Consider the following 21,792-nt stretch of genomic DNA (forward strand, 5'->3'; position numbering starts at 1 on the left):
GTTTACATACTGGTGGTGTTTATATGCTACCCCTCTAGACCGTAAGCTCCTTCCGGGCAGGGAATGTGTCCGTTTATTCTTCTTTTATACTCTCCCAAGCTCTTAGTTCAGTGCTCTGCCCACCGTAAGCGCTCAATAAATACGATTGAACGAATGGGAAATCACACTGAGGTCTGCTACCTGATTTAAATCGGGTCTGGCCGGTGCCCCTTCAGTTCTGGAGTCCTTGAGAGATAGAGTGAGTGTGAGTGTGTGAAGCCCCCATCCCCACCTCGCCTAGGGGCGAGGGGTCCCTAGCTGGGCCCCTGCTTGTTTGCTTGTGGGCTTTGGGCCCGATTCCCTCCCGCGTCCTCGAAGAACCTTCCCCCGTCCCTCCCCTCCCCGCAACGCGGAGGCCGCTCGGGTCTGAACGGGACTTTTGGGTTCTGGTCCCGGGTGGCGGGAGGAGCGGGAGGAGGGGGCGGGGGCGGCTATTTTTAGCGCAGCGGTTCCGCAGGGAAGCCGCAGTCTATTTTTAGCATCCTTTGCACAGGACCAAACCATCCTGCGTTGCTTGGCGGGGAGGGCGAGGGGTGGTGCGGGCCGGGAATGCCGCTATCCCGCTCCCGCAGTCCAGCCTCCCGCAGTCCGGCCCTGGTTCGGGTTCACTCCTCTACGGCTACAAACGAGATCCGCTGCGAGGATGGCGGCAGTGGGGGCCGGAATGACTGCCCTTCAGGGCCCGCAAACCCCCGACTTAATAATAATAATGTTGGTATTCGTTAAGCGCTTACTATGTGCAGAGCACTGTTCTAAACGCTGGGGTTGACACAAGGGAATCAGGTTGTCCCATGTGGGGCTCACAGTCTTAATCCCCATTTTACAGATGAGGGAACTGAGGCACGGAGAAGTGAAGTGACTCGCCCACAGTCACACAGCTGACAAGTGGCAGAGCTGGGATTCGAACCCATGACCTCTGACTCCAAAGCCCATGCTCTTTCCACTGAACCACGCTGACTTGCCCTCCCGCCCCCAAGGCCCAGCTCCAGGGTGGCGCACGGAGAAGGAGCACTAAGCATTGGGCCCGCGTTGCATTTGGCCAGAAAACCGGACGGGCCGGAGCTGCGGTGGCGACGCTTGTGAGCAGTATGCGGGACAGGGACTGTGTCCAAACCGATTTGCTTGAATCCACCCCAGCGCTTACTATAGTGCCTGGCACCTAGTAACCGCTTAATAATAATTATGGGATTCGTTAAGCGCTCACTAGGTGCCAAACACTCTTCTAAGCACTGGTGTAGATATAAGGTAATAATAATGATGATGATGATGATGGTATTTAAGCGCTTACCATGCGCCAAGCACTGTTCTAAGCGCTGGGATAGAAAGGAAAGTAGTCGGGTTGTCCTACTTGGGGCTCACAGTCTTAATCCCCATTTTACAGATGAGGTAACTGAGGCACAGAGAAGTTAGGGTAGAGGCAAGCAAAGCGGGTTGGACACAATCTCTGACTCACAGTCTCAATTCCCATTTTAGAGATGAGGATACTGAGGCCCAGAAAAGCAAAGTTACTTGCATAAGGTCACATAGCAGACAGTTGGCGGAGCCAGGATTAGAACCCATAACCTTCTGATTCGTAGGCCCGTGCTCTATCCGCTATGCCAAATTGCTCCCTGGTTCAGTGGCCCGGGCCAGATCCAGACGGGTCTAGAGGCTTCCCAGCCGGGAGCAGGTGCGTACCCACCCCAAACTTGTCCCTGTTACAGAGAAAACACACTAAAATATGGATGTTTTTCCACCCCGGCGGCAACCGTGATTCCTGATGAAGCCCAGCAGAAGCCCTTGGCCCTCTTGATGCAGTTCTTCCTCGCGGACTGATTGAGACCATGGGAGGGGGGTGAGGCTGAGGTCTTCTGTGACCCTCAGAGTTTTGCGCCCAGGGTGAGGGAAGGAGTCTTTTCGTCGGGTCCAAACGGAAACATCACTGTGGCTCCCCCCGAATCACACCTGCTGCCTCCCGGCTCCCCCCCGTTTCCTCCGCTTCATCACATGCACATCCCTCTTCCTCCTCCAGGAAGCTCTGCCTGAAGGATCCCCTTATCTATCTCTCCTGACAGATATAGGATCATCAAGATGGGCACGGTCCACTTCCCACATGGGGCTCGCAATATTAATCCCCATTTGACAGATGAGGTAACTAAGGCACAGAGAAATTAAGTGACCTACCCAGCAGATAAGTGGCAGAGTCAGAATTAGAACCAGTCTTGACTCCCAGGCCCGTGCTCTACGACTAGGCCATGCTGCTTCTCAGTGTAGAGTACTGTACTAAGCACTTGGGAGAGTACAGAATAACAGCGTTGGTAGAAACATTCCCTGCCCACAATGAGCTTGTCATCTAGAGGGAGAGACGGGCATGAATATAAATGAATTATGGATATGTTCATAAATGCTGTGAGGCTTTTGCCCAGTAGCAAAGCCCTTTATCAGACACGGCACCCCAACGGAGGGCTGTCGGAGACTGACCAGCCCCGGGAAGCCATCGGGAGAGGGTCTGCTCTCCTGTTGCCGAAGTGTACTTTCCAAGCACTTGGTTCAGTGCTCTGCACACAATAAGCGCTCAATAAATGCGACTGAATGAAGACCGGGATGTGGGTGGACCGGCTGGACACAGAAACTGCCCCAAACCCAGGCAGGGTGAGCAGTGCAGCCGAGGGCAGACGTTCCAGACACCGAGACCGAAGGAAGGCCTCCCCACATCACGCGATTTTACCCTGGTCCCCCGAATACACCCAGAGAGTCTCCTCCAATCTGTGCATGGGGAGATCTCCCTCTCCCGACCAATTTTTGATTCTTGGCCACTGAGGTGATAGGTTGGGGCGGTCTGGGTACTTTGGTCTGGGGACAGCTGAAGAAGTCAGATCTCTGTTGGGGTAGACAGGAAGCCAAAAGAGCCTGAAGGGAGACTAGGGAGTCATTTTTGGCTGTTCCCTAGTCCTCCTGAGAACTCCAAGTCCCAACGTCCAGAGAAACTACAAGGTCCAGAATCCTCTGGTAGATTAGCGAGGGTGAGTTAGGCCAATCAGCAAGCAAGACAGAGTCGTGCTGTTTGGAGTGGGGTGGGCCTGTGGCTTTCTCTTGCCTCCGTGTTGTGTCCAGGAGCGCTGTCTATGTGTACACACGTGTTCAGGCAGGAGGAAGCCCGTGTTTTCTTAGAACTCTGTGTGTTTGTTGGGACGTTGTAACGGGAAGTTGACTCGCTAGTGAAGCTTGTATAATTAAGCAGGGGGGAATCAATCAATTGTATTGTGTCTGCTCTTTTAACGAGATGTTCATCCCCTCAATTCTATTTATTGCTATTGTTCTTGTCTGACCGTCTCTCCCGATTAGACTGTAAACCCGTCAAAGGGCAGGGACTGTCTCTATCTGGTACCGATTTGTACATTCCAAGCGCTTGGTACAGTGCTCTGCACATAGTGAGCGCTCAATAAATACTATTGAACGAACGAATGAATGAATGCTCTTTCTCTCCCTGTGGATTAAATCTGGATTTCTGTGTCTAAAATTTCTGGGTTGGTTTGGTTAGTGGTAGGGGTAAGGATGAAATGTTCCCTGACTCCGGTGGTCAGCCCTCGCTGAGGCAGGGAGGACCTCAGGCACTCCTTGTCCAGCCCCTCTGCAAGACTAGATGCTGGAGGCCAGGCACCCAGGCTCCGCGTTTGGGGTAGGGGCACCCCCTTACTTCACCCCAATCGGCAGCTCCCACGGAACCCACACGGTAGCCCCCCGGCCCAGCCTGGGGCCAGCAGCTAACGTGACAGGATAGCACGGCCTAGTGATTAGAGCACAGGTCTGGGAGTCAGAAGATCCTGGGTTCTAGTTCCAGCTCCACCACTTGCCTGCTCTGTGACCCTGGGCAAGAACCTTAACTTCTCTGTGCCTCATCTGTAAAATGAGGGTCAAAACTGTGAGCCCCATTTGGGATAGGGACTGTGTCCAACCTGATTAACTGTATCTACCCCAGTGCTTAGAACAGTACCTGGCGTATAGTAAGTGTTTAACTAATACCTTAAAAAACCCCAAACCGTGTGGCCCCCCTCTGAAGCTGACCCCGCCGCCCCTCGGACTCTCACACCCACCCATCTGGGCCGCCCACTCCACCGGCCGGGGGTTCAGGCCTCATCCGAGGCCACCCCACAGGCCGGGGTCAGAGCTGGGACTCAAACCCGTGCCTCCTGGCTCTCGTCCCCGTGCTCTCTCCACTAGGCCATGCTGCCATGGTTGGCTCCTTGGCAGCAGACTGGATGATGACGGTCCTTTTCTCCAGCCAAAGACATTTCATCGGGAAGGAGCGAGCTCTGGCCAATAAAATATTTGCACTGCTATTCTGCTCAAGCTCACTGCTGACCTCTCAGGCCATGTCTGCTCCTCCTGGAGGCTGGCAGCTCACGTCTCCCCCTTACCATTATTGCTAGTACCGACAGAGCATCTGCTGTGGGAACTGCACTGTATTGGGCACCTGCTGGGTGCAGAATACTGCACTGAGCATCTACTGGGTGTAAGTTCTGTACCGAATGCCTCCACTCTGCAGACCGCTGTACTGGACACTTCTGTTTACAGAACATTTTACAGAGCACTTTATAGTTGTAGAAAACCGTACTGGATCCTTACTGTGGACTGGTTGATTAATGTAGTCAGAGTGCTGTACAGGACACCAACTGATTGGGAGAGTACAGAAGCGTTAATAATAAAAATAATAGTAATAGTGATAACAATAATGCTATGGTTTGGCAGGATTGGAGGTGGGAGCGGTTTCAGGTAGGGGAAGGCTTGGAACAAAGGAAGGGAGACAGAAGAGAGCTTGAAGGAGTCAGGAGAGACTGCGTGGAAGGAATGAAGGGTGAAAGCTGGGGTGGAGAGGGAGTAGTGGGCCCACAGGGAAGGAGAGATGGCTGAGAGGGGAAGCCAAGGAGCCTCCACCCTCTTCCTCAATTTGGCAGGAGGAGGGGGTCGCAATCCCCTTCCCCTCAGAGTCCGCCTGCCCCACTGGGCCCCGGCAGGCCCGAGGATGAGGCTGAATTAGGGGGGAACGAAGCCCTGCAGGACTCGGCCTGTGGACGGACGGCCACCAGCCCAGCAGGGAGAGCTTGTTCCGCCTAGGGAGAAGATCGGGGCGCCTACCCCCGGCCCTTTAACCCGGGCAAAGTGGCGATCTGACAGCCGTTTGCCTCCTCTGCAATAAATCCATCCAGTCAATCAATCAGTCAATCAGTGTCTGCTCTGCAGGGCTGGGGAGAGGTGGTGGAGGCCTAGGAGGGGAGGACTCCGAAGGACGGATATGGAAATGGGAGGCGGTTGGAGATCTGGGAGAGGGAGGATTGGGAAAGAACCGCAGCTGCACGAGATTAACCCGTTCCCTGCCGGCACCGGATGCCAGGCGGGCAAGCTGCAAGCGTTGACCTTGATGAAAGAAGTGGCGGCGGGGGGCGGGGGGGGGGAGGAGGGGTGAGGCGGGGAAACGGGCGGGACCGGGGGTGCCGGGGGAGCCAATTCTCCGGCTCCCGGCCTTTTCTTGCCAACTCTAAATCGCCGCAGCCCTAATGCGCCCGGGCTGGCCTCGGGTCCCAGCTCGGCTGCAGGCCCAACGGCGGGGGCAAGGAGGAAGAAGTGACCAACCGGGGCCAGTCCAGAGTGCGGGTCACCAGTCCGCGCCCCCCCCCCCCCCAACAAAATAAACAGACTCGGGAAAACTCCGAGTACCGCACAGATATAGAACCCGGGCTTGGGAGTCGGAGGATGTGGGTTCTAAACCCGCCTCCGCCACTTGTCTGCTTGTGTGACCTTGGGTAAGCCGCTTAATTTCTCTGTGGCTCAGTTACCTCATCTGGAAAATGGGAATTAGGGCCGTGAGCCCCACGGCGGACAGACTGATTCCCTTGTATCTACCCCAGCGCTCGGCACATAGTAAGGGCCTAATAAATACCATTATTATTATTATTATTCGGGAGAGGGGGCGGCCGCCGGAAATCAAGACCCGAGGGGAGCTGGACGCCCCCTTCCCGCTTGCCCCCTCCCCTCCATCTCCTTCCCCAGCAGCTCGGCAGACGCCTTTGCAGGGTCCAAGCTGGCGCGCTCTAGGGGAGGGGATTGGTGTTCGCCAACTTTTCCTGCGGCTGAAGGGGTTCGCTGCGGGCCCCCTCCCCTCCTCTCCCCTCCCCTCCGGGTCCCGGTGGCGTGGACGCTGTCCTGCCTCCTGCATTGCGTCGAACTTCGCCGGTTGCAATGTTAAATCCCCGGAGAAGGGCGCGGGGCGTAGGAGTGAGGGGCACGGGGCAATGTCGAGGAAGGACGGAGCGAGAATCCCTGACTTCCAGGACCTGAGCCCTCCTTCTCCTCCACACACCCTTCCCCCGTCCCCACCTGCCCGGTTCCTGCGTCTCCATCTCTCCGCACCCCCAAGGGGGTCGACTCGGGTTTCTGCTGACCCGCCAGTGCTCAAAATGGGTCGACGCCCCCGCGCCCCCCGATCCCCACTCTCCCTCCACCTCCGGCTCCAGCCTCCGACACTCCGGGAGCCTCGCGAAATCTCCAGGACTAGGCTAAGGCAGAGGGGAGGAGGAGGAGAAAGAGGAGGATGAAGAGGCGGCAGCGGCGGCGGGGGGCCTCGGAGATACGGGTCTGCAGCCCCCAGAGTCCCCCCTCCACCGGAGTCCCCGCTGCCCGGTACCCCCCGAGGAGGGAAGGTCCGAGAGCTGTCCAGAGAGTGGCCTGGGCTGGGTCCGGGAAGGGCAGATTAGTCCAGCGGTGAGCTGGTCTCTCACATCCTCACAGCATCCCTCAGCGTCTCCAGTCTCCCTAAAAATCCTTCAACATCCCTCAGCATCCCCAGCATCCTTCAACAACCTTCAGCATCCCTCAACAACCTTCAGCATCCCTCAGCATCCTCAGCATCCCTCGGCCTTCCTTAGGATCCCTCAACAACCTTCAGCATCCCTCAGCATCCCCCTGGAGGGGGCTGTCCGGCTTGGAGGGTGGGGGGTGGGGGGAGAGAGGGGGCGGGGAGAGTATGAATATTTCAGCAGCAGCGGCAGCGTCTCTGTAAAACGATCTCCGGACCGAGAGGGGCGCAGGAGAAGGTGGGAGGAGGAGGAAGAGGAGCAGGAGAAGAAGGGGGGGAGGAGGAAGAGGAGGAGGAGAAGAAGGAGGAGGGGGGGAGGAAGGGGGGAGAAGGAGGAGGAGGGTGGGGAGTTTACCGCTGCGCCTTTTGGATGCTGCTGCTGCCGCCGCCGCCGCTGCTGCAAAGGAGCTTGACGCATTCCGACAAGACGGTCCTCCGGCTCGTCCCCCTCCCGCCCCGCCGCGGGCGAGCAGACCCCGGCCCAGGTAAGGCTCGGAGCTCCCCCCGATCCCCCTCCCCCCCCGGGGGGGGGGCTGCCCACCTCGGGGGCGTCGAGGTGGCGGGGTGGGGGGTGAGGCTGCCGGCTGGACGACGCGGGGGGGAGGGGGAAGGAGGAGCGAGGATGCGGGATGGGTCGGGTGAGGGGGCGAGCAGCCGGGGTCCTCGGCGGGGCCCCCTCCCTCCTTTTCCGACCGCTGGGGTTGAAGTTGTAAAAGAGATCGGCGGCCGCGGCCGGGGAAAGTGAGCGGGAGGAAAACTTGGGCTGCGGGGCCGGAGAAGGGGAGTGCGGCGGGAGGGGTGCGGGGCCGGTGGGTGGTCGGGGGCGGTGGAAAGCCAGGGCTCGGAGCTTCCACGAGGCGGGAGTTGGAGCTTGCGGGCGCGCCTGTGCGGGGTGTGTATGCGTGTGCGGTGCGTTCTGGTGTTCCCGCGGCGGATCGGTCCCCTCTCCCCGGCTTTCTCCGTGGGTCCGGCCAGGCTCCGTGGGCGCTTCGCTAGCGGTCACCCCTTCCCCGTGTCCCTCTCTGTTTCTCCGCAGCGTCCGTCCGTCCGTCCGTCCGTCGACACCTTAGAAAACGGCCGAGGGACCGGGGGCAGAGGGACGGGGAGCCAGCGGGGACCGGGAGCCGGGGGGGGCCGGGGGTGGGGGGGGGGAATCTGCCCAGCTGCCGCGCCCCGCGCCCCGGGCCGCCGCCTCCCCCTCCAGCCCCGCGTCCCGCCCGACTCGACGGACCGAGGGCGCGGGGCGGCCCCGGGCGATGCCCCAGGGGGTCCGGCCGGCGTGGGGCTGAGGTCGGTGCCGGCCCCACGGCCGGACTGCCGGGCGGGGGGGGGGAGGGGGACCCTAGTCTGGCCGGGGGGGGGAGGGGAGGGCTGAGGTGGGACCGGGAGGAAGCCCCCTCCCCTCCGCCCCGCGCCATCCTCCATCCCCCCGCCCGCAGAGGCCGGGGGAGGGAGCTTCCCTAGGGGGTCTCCCCTTCCCTCCCCGCACCTCCTCCTCTTCCTCCTCCTCCTCCTCCTCCGGGCTCCGACCATGACGGTGATGTCCGGGGAGAACGCGGACGAGGCGTCGGCGGCCGCCGGCCAGCCCCAGGACCGAGCCTCCCCGCGGCCGGCGGGCCCCGAGGACCACGAGTGCTACGAGCGGGTGGTCATCAACGTGTCCGGGCTGCGCTTCGAGACGCAGCTGAAGACCCTGGCGCAGTTCCCCCACACCCTGCTGGGGAACCCCAAGAAGCGGATGCGCTACTTCGACCCCCTGCGCAACGAGTACTTCTTCGACCGCAACCGGCCCAGCTTCGACGCCATCCTCTACTACTACCAGTCGGGCGGGCGGCTGCGTCGACCGGCCAGCGTGCCCCTGGACATGTTCTCGGAGGAGATCAAGTTCTACGAGCTGGGGGAGGAGGCCATGGAGAAGTTCCGGGAGGACGAGGGCTTCATCAAGGAGGAAGAGCGGCCGCTGCCCGAGAAGGAGTACCAGCGCCAGGTGTGGCTGCTGTTCGAGTATCCCGAGAGCTCGGGGCCGGCCCGGGTCATCGCCATCGTGTCCGTCCTGGTCATCCTCATCTCCATCGTCATCTTCTGCCTGGAGACGCTGCCCGAGCTGAAGGACCAGAACAAGGATCTGGTGGGGACGCCCTACCTCTTGGGCAACGTCACGGTCTACTACAAGTCCAACATCCTGACGGACCCGTTCTTCATCGTGGAGACGCTGTGCATCGTCTGGTTCAGCTTCGAGCTGGTCGTGCGCTTCTTCGCCTGCCCCAGCAAGGCCGAGTTCTTCAAGAACATCATGAACTTCATCGACATCGTGGCCATCATCCCCTACTTCATCACGCTGGGCACCGAGCTGGCCGAGCAGGAGGGCAACCAGAAGGGCGAGCAGGCCACCTCCCTGGCCATCTTGAGGGTCATCCGCCTGGTCCGGGTCTTCCGCATCTTCAAGCTGTCGCGCCACTCCAAGGGCCTGCAGATCCTGGGCCAGACGCTCAAGGCGAGCATGCGCGAGCTCGGGCTGCTCATCTTCTTCCTCTTCATCGGCGTCATCCTCTTCTCCAGCGCCGTCTACTTTGCTGAGGCGGAAGAGGCTGACTCCCATTTCTCCAGCATCCCCGACGCTTTCTGGTGGGCCGTGGTCTCCATGACGACGGTGGGCTACGGTGACATGTACCCTGTGACAATTGGAGGTAAGATCGTGGGCTCCTTGTGTGCCATTGCTGGTGTGCTGACAATTGCCCTGCCGGTGCCTGTCATTGTATCCAATTTCAACTATTTCTACCACCGAGAAACCGAAGGGGAAGAACAGGCCCAGCTTCTGCACATGAGTGCTCCGAACTTGGCCTCAGACAGCAGCCTGAGCCGCCGCAGCTCCTCGGCCCTGAGCAAGTCCGAATACATGGAGATCGAAGACCGGATCCTCGACAGGTTCGGTTCCTACGGGCAGGCCGAACTCAGAACTGAGAACTGCAAGAGGGACAGCACTTACCCCTCCGGGCAGAATCGCAATCCTCTGACCAAGGTGTAGGCCGGCCAGCCCCTCGGGCCACGCGGAGGACTCGACACAGAGAGCCAAAGCAGAACGGCAGCCGTCCCCACCTGGGACCCCTGCCCACCCCGGCCGACTCCGAAGACCCCTCTCCCCCGCAGCGCATGGGTGCGCTCCTCAAGGCCCCTGACCCGGGCTCGGCGCCCCCTTAGCTCGCAAAATCCTCGAGGAAAAAAAAAAAGAGATACTATTTTTTTCATTTGATTTAGAAAACAAAAAACAAACAAAAAAAAAACAAACACGCAAAAGAACGGGGGTATTTTCCATACCCTGCCATCACGGGGCATCTCTGGACCGGTTCGAGGTAAGGTAGAGTCACACCCTCTCTCTACCCAAAACCGTATTCATTCTCTTCCGCTTCTTCCATTTAATTGAAAGCAGCAACAACAGGGGATCATATAGAGATGATCCAACTCCAATATGCATGGAATTCCAGGTACAAGCCCTCGGCAAACTGCACAGCACACCTCAGAAAGTGCATCGAGAATATAGTCTATAGGTATCGATTCCTCTTCCGTGTCCAGTGGACATCTGCTATTTTTCTCTTTTCTTTGGAGTAACAGAAGGGACACTTCCCCTGTGAAAATGATACTTAGCTACTTAGGATGGGCCCACACAGCACCTTAACGGCTCCCAGATGAGGTCCAGCTTCCGGGCTCCCTCCCCTCTGGTCCGCCCGCCCCTCCCCCCAAACCCAACCCGAACCCCTACCCGCACCTCCCAACTCCACCAAGAAAGTAGAGGAGACTCCAGGGAGACATTTGCAATGCTGCTAAGTTTTCTTAACTGCAGATGTACCAACTACAGAGCCTTCCTTGGGTCAATCTGACAACCTCTCCATCTTCTCTCTTCCTCCCGCTCCTCTCCCCTGCTCCTGCATCCCTCCCCCCAGACCCCGCCATTCCTCCCGCCCACCTTCCAGACCTGGATGCAAAATCAATTATAGCCCCTTTTGTGGCAAGAGAGCACAAACGGAGTTTACTCTAGGCATGTTTGGATTTGATACTATTTATTTTATAATCGCATGTTGGGAACGTTTACTTCAGACCATACGGGATAAGCTTTCGTTGGATCTGACTTCTGGAAAAAAAAAAAATAGGACTTTTTTTTTTTCATTTGCCTTCCCTGAAAGTGCACTCGTTGATTATTCTCAATATTTGATTAGTAACTTAAAGTACTGTACTTAAGTGCGTATGTTAGTCAGACGGGGTCACTCACTCCTCTGGAGCTCAAAAGCATGTTGTATTATGCAGCCTCAACGTCCCTCCGTCCAGGGGCGACGCGCGTTAATTAATGCATGGTTTCAGTGCTAGAACAAAAAAAGCTGGCGGAGGCCGGGAGGGAGCGGGCTCTCGCAGTGGGTCTGATTTTCCTGCCTTTACTCAGGGAAATATTTGGTTTTTGTTCAGGTGTTGTCCGAGAGAGGACTGAGTTTCCTGACCCTCGAAAGAATACCCCAGGGAAAAAAACAAAAAAACAAAAAACGTAAACAAAAAAAACCACAAAAAAAAACCACCTAAGCGAATGAGTCAGTACTGTATCAGACACCGCCACCCCTAAAAGACAATCCTACCCTGTAGCGCTGTAGAGACAAAAACACCAGACAGAAAATCAGGTGCAATTTGAAAGTGCATGCTAATTCTTCGAACTTCCCACCAGATGACTTTTTCTGCATCCGAATCCCAGCCGGTTTCTTTTTGCAGTCATGATTTGGAGTCCGGGGAGACCACGGGTCTCGCCTCGGAGAATTCGCTGAGGAAACACAGCCAGTTGATTTAGATAGTTGCTTAGTGCCTTGATCCTGTACCCACCGAAAGCAGAACGCGCCCTTTGCCTACAAGCCGCGCAGTCGAGCCGAGAAGGGGGGTAGGTGGGGGGGCGGGGGGGAGGTTGGGGGGCGGGCAGGAGTGGGAGGAGGGGCAGGGAGGGCGTGGTTCTTTCATTTCTGACTTTTCCCGCCCTCACCCCGTTCCGTCCCGCCGCCTCGAGAGGATCAGGCCTCGTGGACTCTTTGAAAGAAGATGCGACGAGGCGTCGGTTGCCTTGGCGACGCTCATCCCCCGGCCGGCCTGGTGCTTGACCCGGATCCCAGGTCTCAGGACCCCGCTTCGGCCTGGACCCGGGGGCCGGACTTTCCCCTGCCCCACCGGGGGCCGGATGCTGGAGGGGGTTTTGCCTTGAGCCGCCCAAGGCCTGGAATGGTTTTCTGCAAGACCTCGAACTGCCCGAGATGGTCGACAGAGCGATGCCGCCCGCTCCGCCCTAACCTCCACCACCTCATAGGCACCAGCAAGCTCTACGCTGGGCCCCGGCGGAGAGCCGGCTCCAGGCCCGCTCCTTCCAACTCGGCTCCAAGTCCACCTCTGGCCTCTCCATGCCTCCATCACCTCCCTTCCCCTGACCTCCCCGTCCCTCCATTCCCCCTTCCCTTATCTCCCCATCCTTCCCTTCCCGACCTCCCTGTCCCTCAGTCCCCTCTCCTCTGACCTCCCCATCCCTCCTTCCTCTGGCCTCCCTGACCCTCCATCCCCTGACCTCCCCATCCCTCCATCCCCATCCCTCTGACCCCTCACTTCCCCATTTCTCTGACCCCTCACTTCCCCAATCCCTCCATCCTCTGACCTCCCCGTCCCTCCTTCCTCTGGTCTCCCTGATCCTTCATCCGCTGACCTTCCCAAGCCACACTCACCCTGGTCAGCCCACCCCACAACATTATTTAGCACCGGGGACCCCAGACCAGCAGAAAGGACGCAACCGCCCACTGCAGGATCCCAGAGGCGAGTGTCCGACCTTCCGCTCGGAAGCAGGAAGCTCTCATCAAGAACCCAGCAGGGACAACCACATACCCTTGGCAAGTGGCCGCCACTGTTCCCTCCCCCTCCCGCCGTGGGCTTCCACATGGCTGCACCAAGACCTGCTGACACCCACAAGGTGACCTGAACGTGGCTCTCGGGACCCTGACCACAGGAATCACTCTTATCCAGGGTAGCGGGGTTACATCCTGACTCCCTTCCTGCTCCTTTCCCTCCCGGTGCTCCCTGCCCAATCTCGCGCTTCCACGCAGAGGCGACGCACCGCCCGGGCCCGGGGAGGCTGAGCAGGAGCGCGTGGCTTGGGCAGCGGTGGCAATAATCCAGCCAACGCTGCGGGCCAGATGCGGGGCTGGGGGCGATGAGGCAGACCCCCTCCCCGCATCTCCGGGCAGGGCTGGCCAGCAGACAGTAGTCTGCAGCCGGCCACTCGACTGAGACTCCGTGGGTGGGGGCCGAAGGACTGAGGGGCCAATTTCCCCTTTCTAGCCCCTTTGCAAGAAACTCGCTTAGGCCAAACATGGCCAGTTCGACCAAAGCTTTCCCCCCATTGCAGCTGCTAGCTGAAATGTCTTTGTAGGCCTGACGGTGCACTTGGCTAGATCAGACATCTGCCCCTCCCCTGCTCACAACCCTCAGCCCACTCCACTTGGGGGGGGAGGCAGTTTCTCCAAGAGGCTTCCCTGCCCCCCCCCCGACACCTTCCCAGGTTTTAGCAGGAGGACTTCCGCTCCCAGCTCCCACCCAGGGCCGGAGGGTCACCTCCACGACCCTGGCTCTGGAGGGGCGGAGCGGGCAGCCACAGTCTCCAAAGCCTTCAGCTGGAGACTGACAAGTTCGAGAGACCAAAGAGACTTTTCCCTGGCAAGTTTGGGGACACCGATTGCAGCCATATAAAATATTTTTATTTCTAGAGAAAGAAGAGTTTCCTGGTACCAGTTGGGCCAATCAACCGGTGTGGGGGAGAGGGCAGGGGGCACAAGCCCCTCCCCCCCCCCCCACCACTCCCCTCCAGCTTGCAGAACAATCATTTTAGCCACCAGAGATTGGGCAGGCAGCTGGGTCTCTCTTAGTGTGAAGCTGAAGCACAAGTGAAATGACCGCCTGAACTCAATCGCTTTTCTTTGCACCCGGCCTGCAGTTATGGGTGCCCCCTCTTCCATCCTCCCGGTCGAAATCAGGCATCGGCTCCGGTCAAAATCAGGCATCGGCTCCGGTCGCAATGAGCTCTATTTACTGGAGGCTCCAGCTCATGGAGCAGAAAGGCGGTGCTGGCTTCCCTTCCCTCTTTCTTGTCCGCAATCCTTCCCCTTCCTCCAGCTTTACCGTCTCCTGAGTAAATCATTGTTGCGGCCACTCACAGGGAGGACAGGGTAGCTGAAAGAAGCCGTGGCTTCCGCTCTGTCGCTGGCCTCCCTGGTCCCCGGGCTCCCTGACTCACCTGCCACCTCCCCGCACCTCTCAAAATACCCCTCCCTCCGCCCCGGTCACCATCTTGGCTGTGAGCCACAGATAATCCTTCTGTCTTGGAACCTTCAAGCCCCTCCAAGGTCTGGGGTCGTTTTCTCTAAAAGCCAACCTGTGGCCCAGTCAGATGTGTGTCACCTCTGTGGGCCCGCAGCCTCCCGAGCAGCCTCTCTGTCCCAGCCAGCGACGGGTCACCTTTCCTTCATGGACTCTGGGGCGGAGATGGGCATCTCTGCATCCCTCAAACCAGCTACCGAGGCCATTTATCCTCTCTTACCCGAGACAAAGAAGCCAAGTTAAGCTAAGTTGGTGCTCGGGGCTCCCCTGTCCCTCTGGGTCACTGCGTCCATTCCACCCTCTCCGGGCAATGTAGACCAGATGATCCCAGGGGGTGGCCTCTGGCTCCCTTGGAGGCATCTGCATAGGGCAGCGGAGCCAGGATGCCCCGAATGGCCACAGATGGTGGACGCCCCTCAGGGATCCATCCCAACTTTGCCCCGCCGGGCGCTTCTCCAATGCTGCTTGGGACGGCCTTGGTCCTCTCGATGAGAAGCAAGCCGCCCCACGGCTCTGGAGAAAAGCCCGCTGAGACCTGCCCCTCTTGTTCCCTGGCCCCAGCAAACACTTCTCTCCTCTTGGATGCACTGTTTAGCCGTCAAGGGGGCCCCGCAGGCCGGGTGGACCGGTGGACGCTATGACAATACCTCTGCTCTTGAAGACCAAGCGATGCCAGTGCTGGACCCACACTGAGTAGTGATTTAAGTGCACCATCAGGAAAACAAACCATTTAAGCTGACAAAGCTCTATTTATCTCCTGAGTTTGCAAGTTGCTTACACTTGGAATTAAGGCTATACCTTATTTCCACGTGACCATCCCCTTCCCCACCCCCCCACCCCCTGAAATGGTTTGACTTGTCAGCTAGAGGACAATGAATGTTCAGAGTTGAGACTTTACGCGCATAGTTTCCATCTATGCAATTCTATTCGCTTTTGTCACTTTATCATCTGTTCATACTTGGCATTAAAGATTAAAGATAATTTTTAAGGATCTTCCCTGAGGACATGGCTTGGTTTGTCTCCTGGAGTCACATTGCTCTCCGCTGTACGGCTCTTAGTGTAGGCCTGGCCAGCTGGCTCAGCTTCACGGCTCTCTTCAAGGTTGGCCTACTCCCTGGGAGGCTGCTGGGACAGGAGGAGAAATGGGCTCTATTGTCTAGGAAGTTGTCGAAGATGGGGGTCTGTTGTCAGGGAAGTCGTCATGGATGGAGCTCTGTTGTCAGGGAAGTCGTCAGGCATAGGGTTTTGTTGTCAGGGAAGTCATCTGGGATGCGGCCCTGTCAACGGGAAAGTCGGTGGGGATGGGGCTCTGTCATCAGTGAAGCCATCAGGGGTGGGGCTCTGTCACCAGGGAAGCTGTTGCAGATGGGGCTTCTTCGGGGATAAGGCTCTGTCATCAGGAAAGGGACTCTGTCGTTAAGGAAGTCGTTGGGGGATGGGGCTCTGTTGTCAGGGAAGCTGTCCCGGATGGGGTTCTCTTGTCAGGGAAGCCGTCAGGGATGGAACCTGGTTGTCAGGGAAGACAGGGCCCTGGGGCCGGCTGGACTTGGGCCTAGACTGGGCGCTGGTGAGAGTGGGCTCAGCTGAGAAGGCCTTGGCTGGAGGGTGGGTGCACTGATCACGCTTGGGAAAACGTGAAGGCTTCCAGAGAACACTGATCGCTGCGACCCTGCCGCTTGTCAGCTGTGTGACTTTGGTCAAGTCACTTAACTTCTCTGGGCCTCAGTTACCTCATCTGTACAATGGGCATTAAGACTGCGAGTCCCACATGGGACAACCTGATTACCTTATATTTACCCCAGTGTTTAGAACGGTGCTTGGCACAGAGTAAGCACTTAACAACTACCATCATTATTTTTATTCAAGCGCTTAGTACAGTGCTCTGCACACAGTAAGCGCTCAATAAATAAGATTGAATGAACGCTCAGCCCAGCAACTGGGGGCAGTGAGGTCAGTGGAGGAAGTCCCACCAACCCCTGTTAGAATCTGCCTCTGGCAGTTCCCTCTTTGGGGGGAATTGGACAGACTCTGACCCAGGATCAGCACCCCGTATAAGGTCAAATGGGTTGCTCTAACCTGGACAGAATGATTTTGCAGCAGTTTTCTCCTGTGGGTTTTGTGTCACTATTGGCCTGCTATGCTTTAGGGGGGGCTCCCTAGGAGAGGGAGGGAGGGAGGGAGAGATGAGGGGGAAAAGGGAGTAAGCGTCCTCACTGAGGCTTTGGAAAGTGACAGTCCCAGTCACTCTGGGTCTGAGGTCCAAGTGAGGAGCTGACCTGTGGCATGGAGCCGGAGTCTGTCTCCTCCATGGGCATTGTGTATGTGTCTGTATGCGTGTGAGAGAGAGACAGAGAGAGAGAAAGACAAAGGCAGATGTAGCCACTGGAAATGCTTTTCACTGGGAGAGACCCTAGGACCAAAATTCACTAATGATTGGTGGTGTATTAGTTCTTCAAGAGCAGGGATCCTGACTAGTAACTCTGTTGTGCTCAGTACAGCTCTCTGCACACAGTAGACTGTAAATTCCTTGAGGGCAGGTATCACGTCTATCGGCTCTATGGTGCATTCGCATATGCTCAGTATAGTGTCCTGTACCCAGTAGGTGCTCAGTCAATACTACTGATGGATTGATTGCTCATTAGACTGTAAGCTCCTTGAAAGCAGGAACCACGTCTATTAACTCTACTGTACTCTTCCAAATGCTCAGTCCAGTGTCCTGCATGCAGTAGACTGTAAGTTCCTCGAGGACAGGAACCATATCTACTAGCTCAATTGTAGTCTTCCCAGCAGACAGCTTTCTTCTCTGAACCCAGTGCTATGTATCGATTGATTTCTTATTACACTATGTAGTGTAGAGGTGCCAGGGCTATAAGTGGCAAAGCTTAGAGGTATGGCCTATGAAAGTTAGGGATGGCAGGGCCTAGTTCATCTCCATGATTGAAGATTTAAAGAATTATGAAAGGACAAATGAACAAATCCAATACTTTATTAGAAAAATGGAAACTTGAATCAGAAGAACTCCCTAACATCCAGCAAGATGGTCCCGGAGGAGTAGAGGGAGAAGGAGCAAGACTGCTCCTAATCAAAGATCCCAAACTTAAATACTACAGAAGATTTTGTGGAGCTTCCGCTGGGAGACCGGAGGGGAAGGGCGTTCTGTCGGGTTGCTTGGGTCTGACCGGTTTCGAGATGGTCTTTGGGGATGGTTCTGCTCTGAAATAGTAGCTCAGAGAATGATTCCCACCCACCCACGATCTCGGAAAATAGGGTGGTCCTGAGTGTGTGTGTGTGAGCATCTAAGTGACACAGAATCACTGGAGTCTCAGTAGGAGAGGAAATGGGATGGGGAGATGAGAGATGAATCAGGGAAGGTCACAGTCAGTGATATTTATTGAGCATTACATGCAGAGCACTGTACTAAGCACTGTGGGAGAGTTACAGTACCACAAAATTAGCAGACACGATCCCTGTTCATAAAGAGTTTACAGCCTATAGGGGGAAAACAGACATTAATATGAATAAGTAATTTATAATATATAATTTAAAGATATGTACCTACTTGCTGTGGGCTTGAGGGTGGGGAGAATATCCAATGTCCAAAGGTCACAGATCCAAGTGCACAGATGATGCAAAAGGGAGAACAAGCCAGGGAAAAGAAGGTTTAAATTAGGGAAGGCCTCTTGGAGGAGAGGTGACCTTAATTATGTTGGAAGAGGCATGTTTTCGGATGAGCTCTGAAGATGGGAAAAGCGGCGGTCTGCCAGATGTGAAGGGAGAGGGAGTTCCAGGCAGGAGGGAGGGTGTAAACGAAGGGTCAGAGACAGTGATTGTCCTCCCTGGCCCGACCCATTAGACCGTGGTGCTTGTCCGTGAGGAGCAGTGTGGTCTCCTGCTACTCCCCAGCTTCAGATGCACAATGGGGCCCCAATCAATCGTATTTATTGAGCGTTTACTGTGTACTAAGCGCTGTACTAAGCGCTTGGGTGAGTACAGTACAACAGGCACATTCCTTGCACACAAAGAGCCCACAGTTTAGAAGGGGAGACAGACATTAGTACAAATAAACTACGCCCATTTAAGTAGGAGCCATGGTGAGTTAGGAGATGTGTTCTGGAAATATTCTGCAGGCCAGGTTCCAATTCAGTCCCCAAGGCACTCAATACAACGCTCTACATCTATTAAGTACTCAGTGAATACTGCTGGTGACTTTCAGCTTCTGCTGCTAAAATGCTGCTTTTGCATGTGGTGCTCTGACTTAGGCGGTCAGTTGGATTTATTGAGCACTTACTGTGCACAGTAATATACCAAGCGCTTGGGAAGAGTACAAAAATGAACAAACCCATGCCCTGCCAACAACGAGCTTACAGTATATTCCACACAGGTGTGGTGATTGAACCCCAGCTCACTGCTTGGCTTTTGGGGGGCGGTAATAGAATCCCGGGGGGGCGGTGAGGGTGACTTGACAGGAATTGGGAAAGGAGTCCCCAGACAGCCAACTGAGGTAGGCGCAATCCTGCCCTCGAGGGGCTTCCAGTTTAAGAACCCTCGAGGGGCGCATGACGGTACCACCACCCCATCCTTCCCCACTCCCTTTGGCGGGTCTCAGTTCCTGCCCCGGGGGGGCTCACAGTCTGATGCTCCGATACTGACGCTTCCGGGACTGACCCTTATCGCTGAATCCAGGGAGGATTCTGGAGGCATGGAGGGGGCAGGATGGCGGTTTGCAGGGGAGATGGGCTGGATATGCATCCCTTTGTAGAAGGAGAATGATGGGGGGCGGGGGGAGATGAGCCTTGCAGAATCAGCCTCTCATCCTCTAGCACGCACTGGGCTCAGGATTCCGCGTTGAGGTTGTGGAAGGTCACCGACCTTGTTGACTTCATGGTCAAGTGGGAAACACTAGCTTAGGTCTGGCAAGAAGACAAGGAGGAGGGTGCCATGACAGACAAAGAGAGGCAGTGATCGAGCACCCCCATGCGCCCTATGGTTTCTGCCCCATCCCTTCCTCCCCACATAAGCCTCATTTTTAGACCTAGAGCACCAGTCATTCCCCCAAAACTATTACAGACTTCCTAGCATCACAACCCCTCAACCACCTCTTTGTCAAAGATATTTCATTGTCCCAGACACATCTCTTCCTGGCTCCCAGATTCATCTCCCCGTCAGCAAAAAACAGAACCTATGTTGTCTGTAGCATGCCATGCAAGTTTAGGGCATGAGTGTTAGAGCCACACCAGAGATTGGGTCACACGCTCTTTAAACCCCACATATCCGTGTCCAACTTGATGATTTTGTACCTATCCCAGGACTTAGAACAATACTTTGACACAGTAAGTGCTTAACAAATGCCATCATCATTACATGAGCAGTATGGGCAAGTCAGTGGTATCAAACACATTCCCCATACCACCCTTAGCCCTCTCCTCTCCCCATTTCCATAACCACACATCAGTAATGTACGATCCAGCCCTGCTCCCAACCCCACATTACTGGCACCCCCCCAAAAAACCAGCTCCAGCTTTCTCCACCCTCCTCCCCCATATATACAGGTGATATGATTATCCCAACCTAGATTATCCACCCAAATCATTGATAAATATACACCCAAACTCAGTTAGTTATATACTAAGCACTTACTCTGTGCAGAGAGAGCACTTAGGAGAGTATAATATAACTCCAACTGCAACCACCTCCCCCACCCCTAAGCTACCACTAATTCAGTCAGTCATCCCAGCCTTCAGTCCTCCCCCTGAAATTCAAGCCCTTGAGACCAACCCATTCCTCAATCCCCTCCATCACCATAGTCAATAAAGCCAACAAGTATCCAATCCTGGGTCCCCCATAAACCAGCCACATCAACATCCAAGTCATTTCTGAGCCATCAGTATAAAACCAGCTCCCCAGTTGCCACAGCCACTCCATCACCAGTATAGTCAATAACAATTATCCCAGACTTAAGTTCCCCTGACAACAGCAGCAACCCAAGTCTTTCCTGAACCATCAAAACCAACTCATCTCCCCCACACCTATCAAGATCACCAATTCAATAGGCATCAACTATTGCAGCTGAAGAAAAGAAAAGATAACCGGGGGGCAGCACGGCCCCTGCTCACCAAACCCCAGAGGGGCACGCTCTGTCTCCTCTCCTCAGTTCAAAGGAAGTAGATTCCACAGATCCTAGATGGGATAGCGAAAGGCCCAGAAGACCCTAAGGCCTTAAAGGAGCAGTGCCATTCACCCTTTTGAAGGGCACCTAATGGAGAGATTGGGTTTCTAGGGGTGGGGCTTTTAAATCAGGGAAGGAAGAGGCAGAAGGCTATTAAGGGGAAGGGGATTTGCAGCTGCCCATCATTAAAGGATCTGGAAAAACATCCCTAATTAGACACCTGCAACCCATTCACATACTCCTTGAGGATGTGGTCTAATTCTCACCCCCCTTCCCCCCCCAGACCCACAGCACTTATGTAGACTTCTGTAATTTGTTTATTTATATTGATGTCTGTCTCCCCTCTTCTAGACCTTAAGCTCATTGTGGGCAGGGAACGTGTCTGTTTACTGTTGTATCGTACTCTTTCAAGTGCTTAGTACAGTGCTGTGCACACAGTAAGCGCTCAATAAATGCATTTGAATGAATGAATGAATGAATCCAGTGCTTTCCCAGAGCTTAGTTCAGTGCTTTGGACCCAGGAGTGTGCTCAATAAATAAGAATGAGTGAATGAATGAATCATTGAATCAATGAATCAAGGAACTCAAGCTCCTCACAGAGGCCTCCCCAGTTCCCAAACGCTCCTGTCCCCTCCACTCCGTCTCTCCTTTTTGTTTTTGTGGGCGTTTTAATGGTATTTGTTAAGTGCTTATAACGTGCCAGGCACTGTACTAAGCTCCACAGTATATACAGGATGATCTGCTTGGGCTCAGTTCCTCTCCCACATAGGGCCTACACTCCCTATCCCCCATTCTATAGATGAGGTGACTCAGGCTCAGAGAATGAAGCAATTTGCCCAAGGTCACACAGCAGACAAGAGGCAGACCCGGGACCAGAATCCAGGTCCTCCGACTCTCACGTCCGAGCCCCCTCCACTAGACCGCACTGCTTTTCTCTTCCCTGCTTCCATCCCGTTCCGCTTCTGGGGAACGACTATTGGTGTAAGAAGTAGGTAGAGGAGATCAAACTTTGGGGCTCTTATCCCAGGAGCCTGGGGAGAGTGGAGGGAAAAGGTGGGGAAAGTGGGAAGATAGGAAGGAAGGGTGGGTCAGCTTTAAGGCTAACCACTGATGGACCTTGCAGATCTTGGTCAGACAGATGCCTGGGGTGTCACGTGTCTCATGAAACACTGTTTTTTATGGTATTTATTAGGTGCTTACTATGTGGTAAACACCATTCTAAGCATTACAGTAGCTACAGACGAATCAGGTCGGACACAGTCCCTGACCTGCTTGGGCCTCACAGTAGGAGGGAGAACGGGAGAACTGAGGCCCAGAGAAGTGAAGCGACCCACCCAAGGTCACACAGCAAGGCCTGGGCAGAGCTGAGGGTCAC

The 21,792-nt window shown here is 55.8% G+C and overlaps 1 protein-coding gene across 1 annotated transcript; it reads left to right on the forward strand.

Moving 5' to 3' along the window:
- Positions 1 to 8,355: 8,355 nt before the first annotated feature.
- Positions 8,356 to 11,802, forward strand: KCNA1 (potassium voltage-gated channel subfamily A member 1). The gene has a single exon (XM_007664603.2). It carries the CDS (start codon positions 8,403 to 8,405, stop codon positions 9,894 to 9,896), a length of 1,494 nt encoding a protein of 497 aa, XP_007662793.2. The 5' UTR covers positions 8,356 to 8,402; the 3' UTR covers positions 9,897 to 11,802.
- Positions 11,803 to 21,792: the final 9,990 nt, after the last annotated feature.

The sequence above is a fragment of the Ornithorhynchus anatinus genome, chromosome X4 (assembly GCF_004115215.2).
Source record: "Ornithorhynchus anatinus isolate Pmale09 chromosome X4, mOrnAna1.pri.v4, whole genome shotgun sequence".
Classification (NCBI taxonomy): domain Eukaryota; kingdom Metazoa; phylum Chordata; class Mammalia; order Monotremata; family Ornithorhynchidae; genus Ornithorhynchus; species Ornithorhynchus anatinus.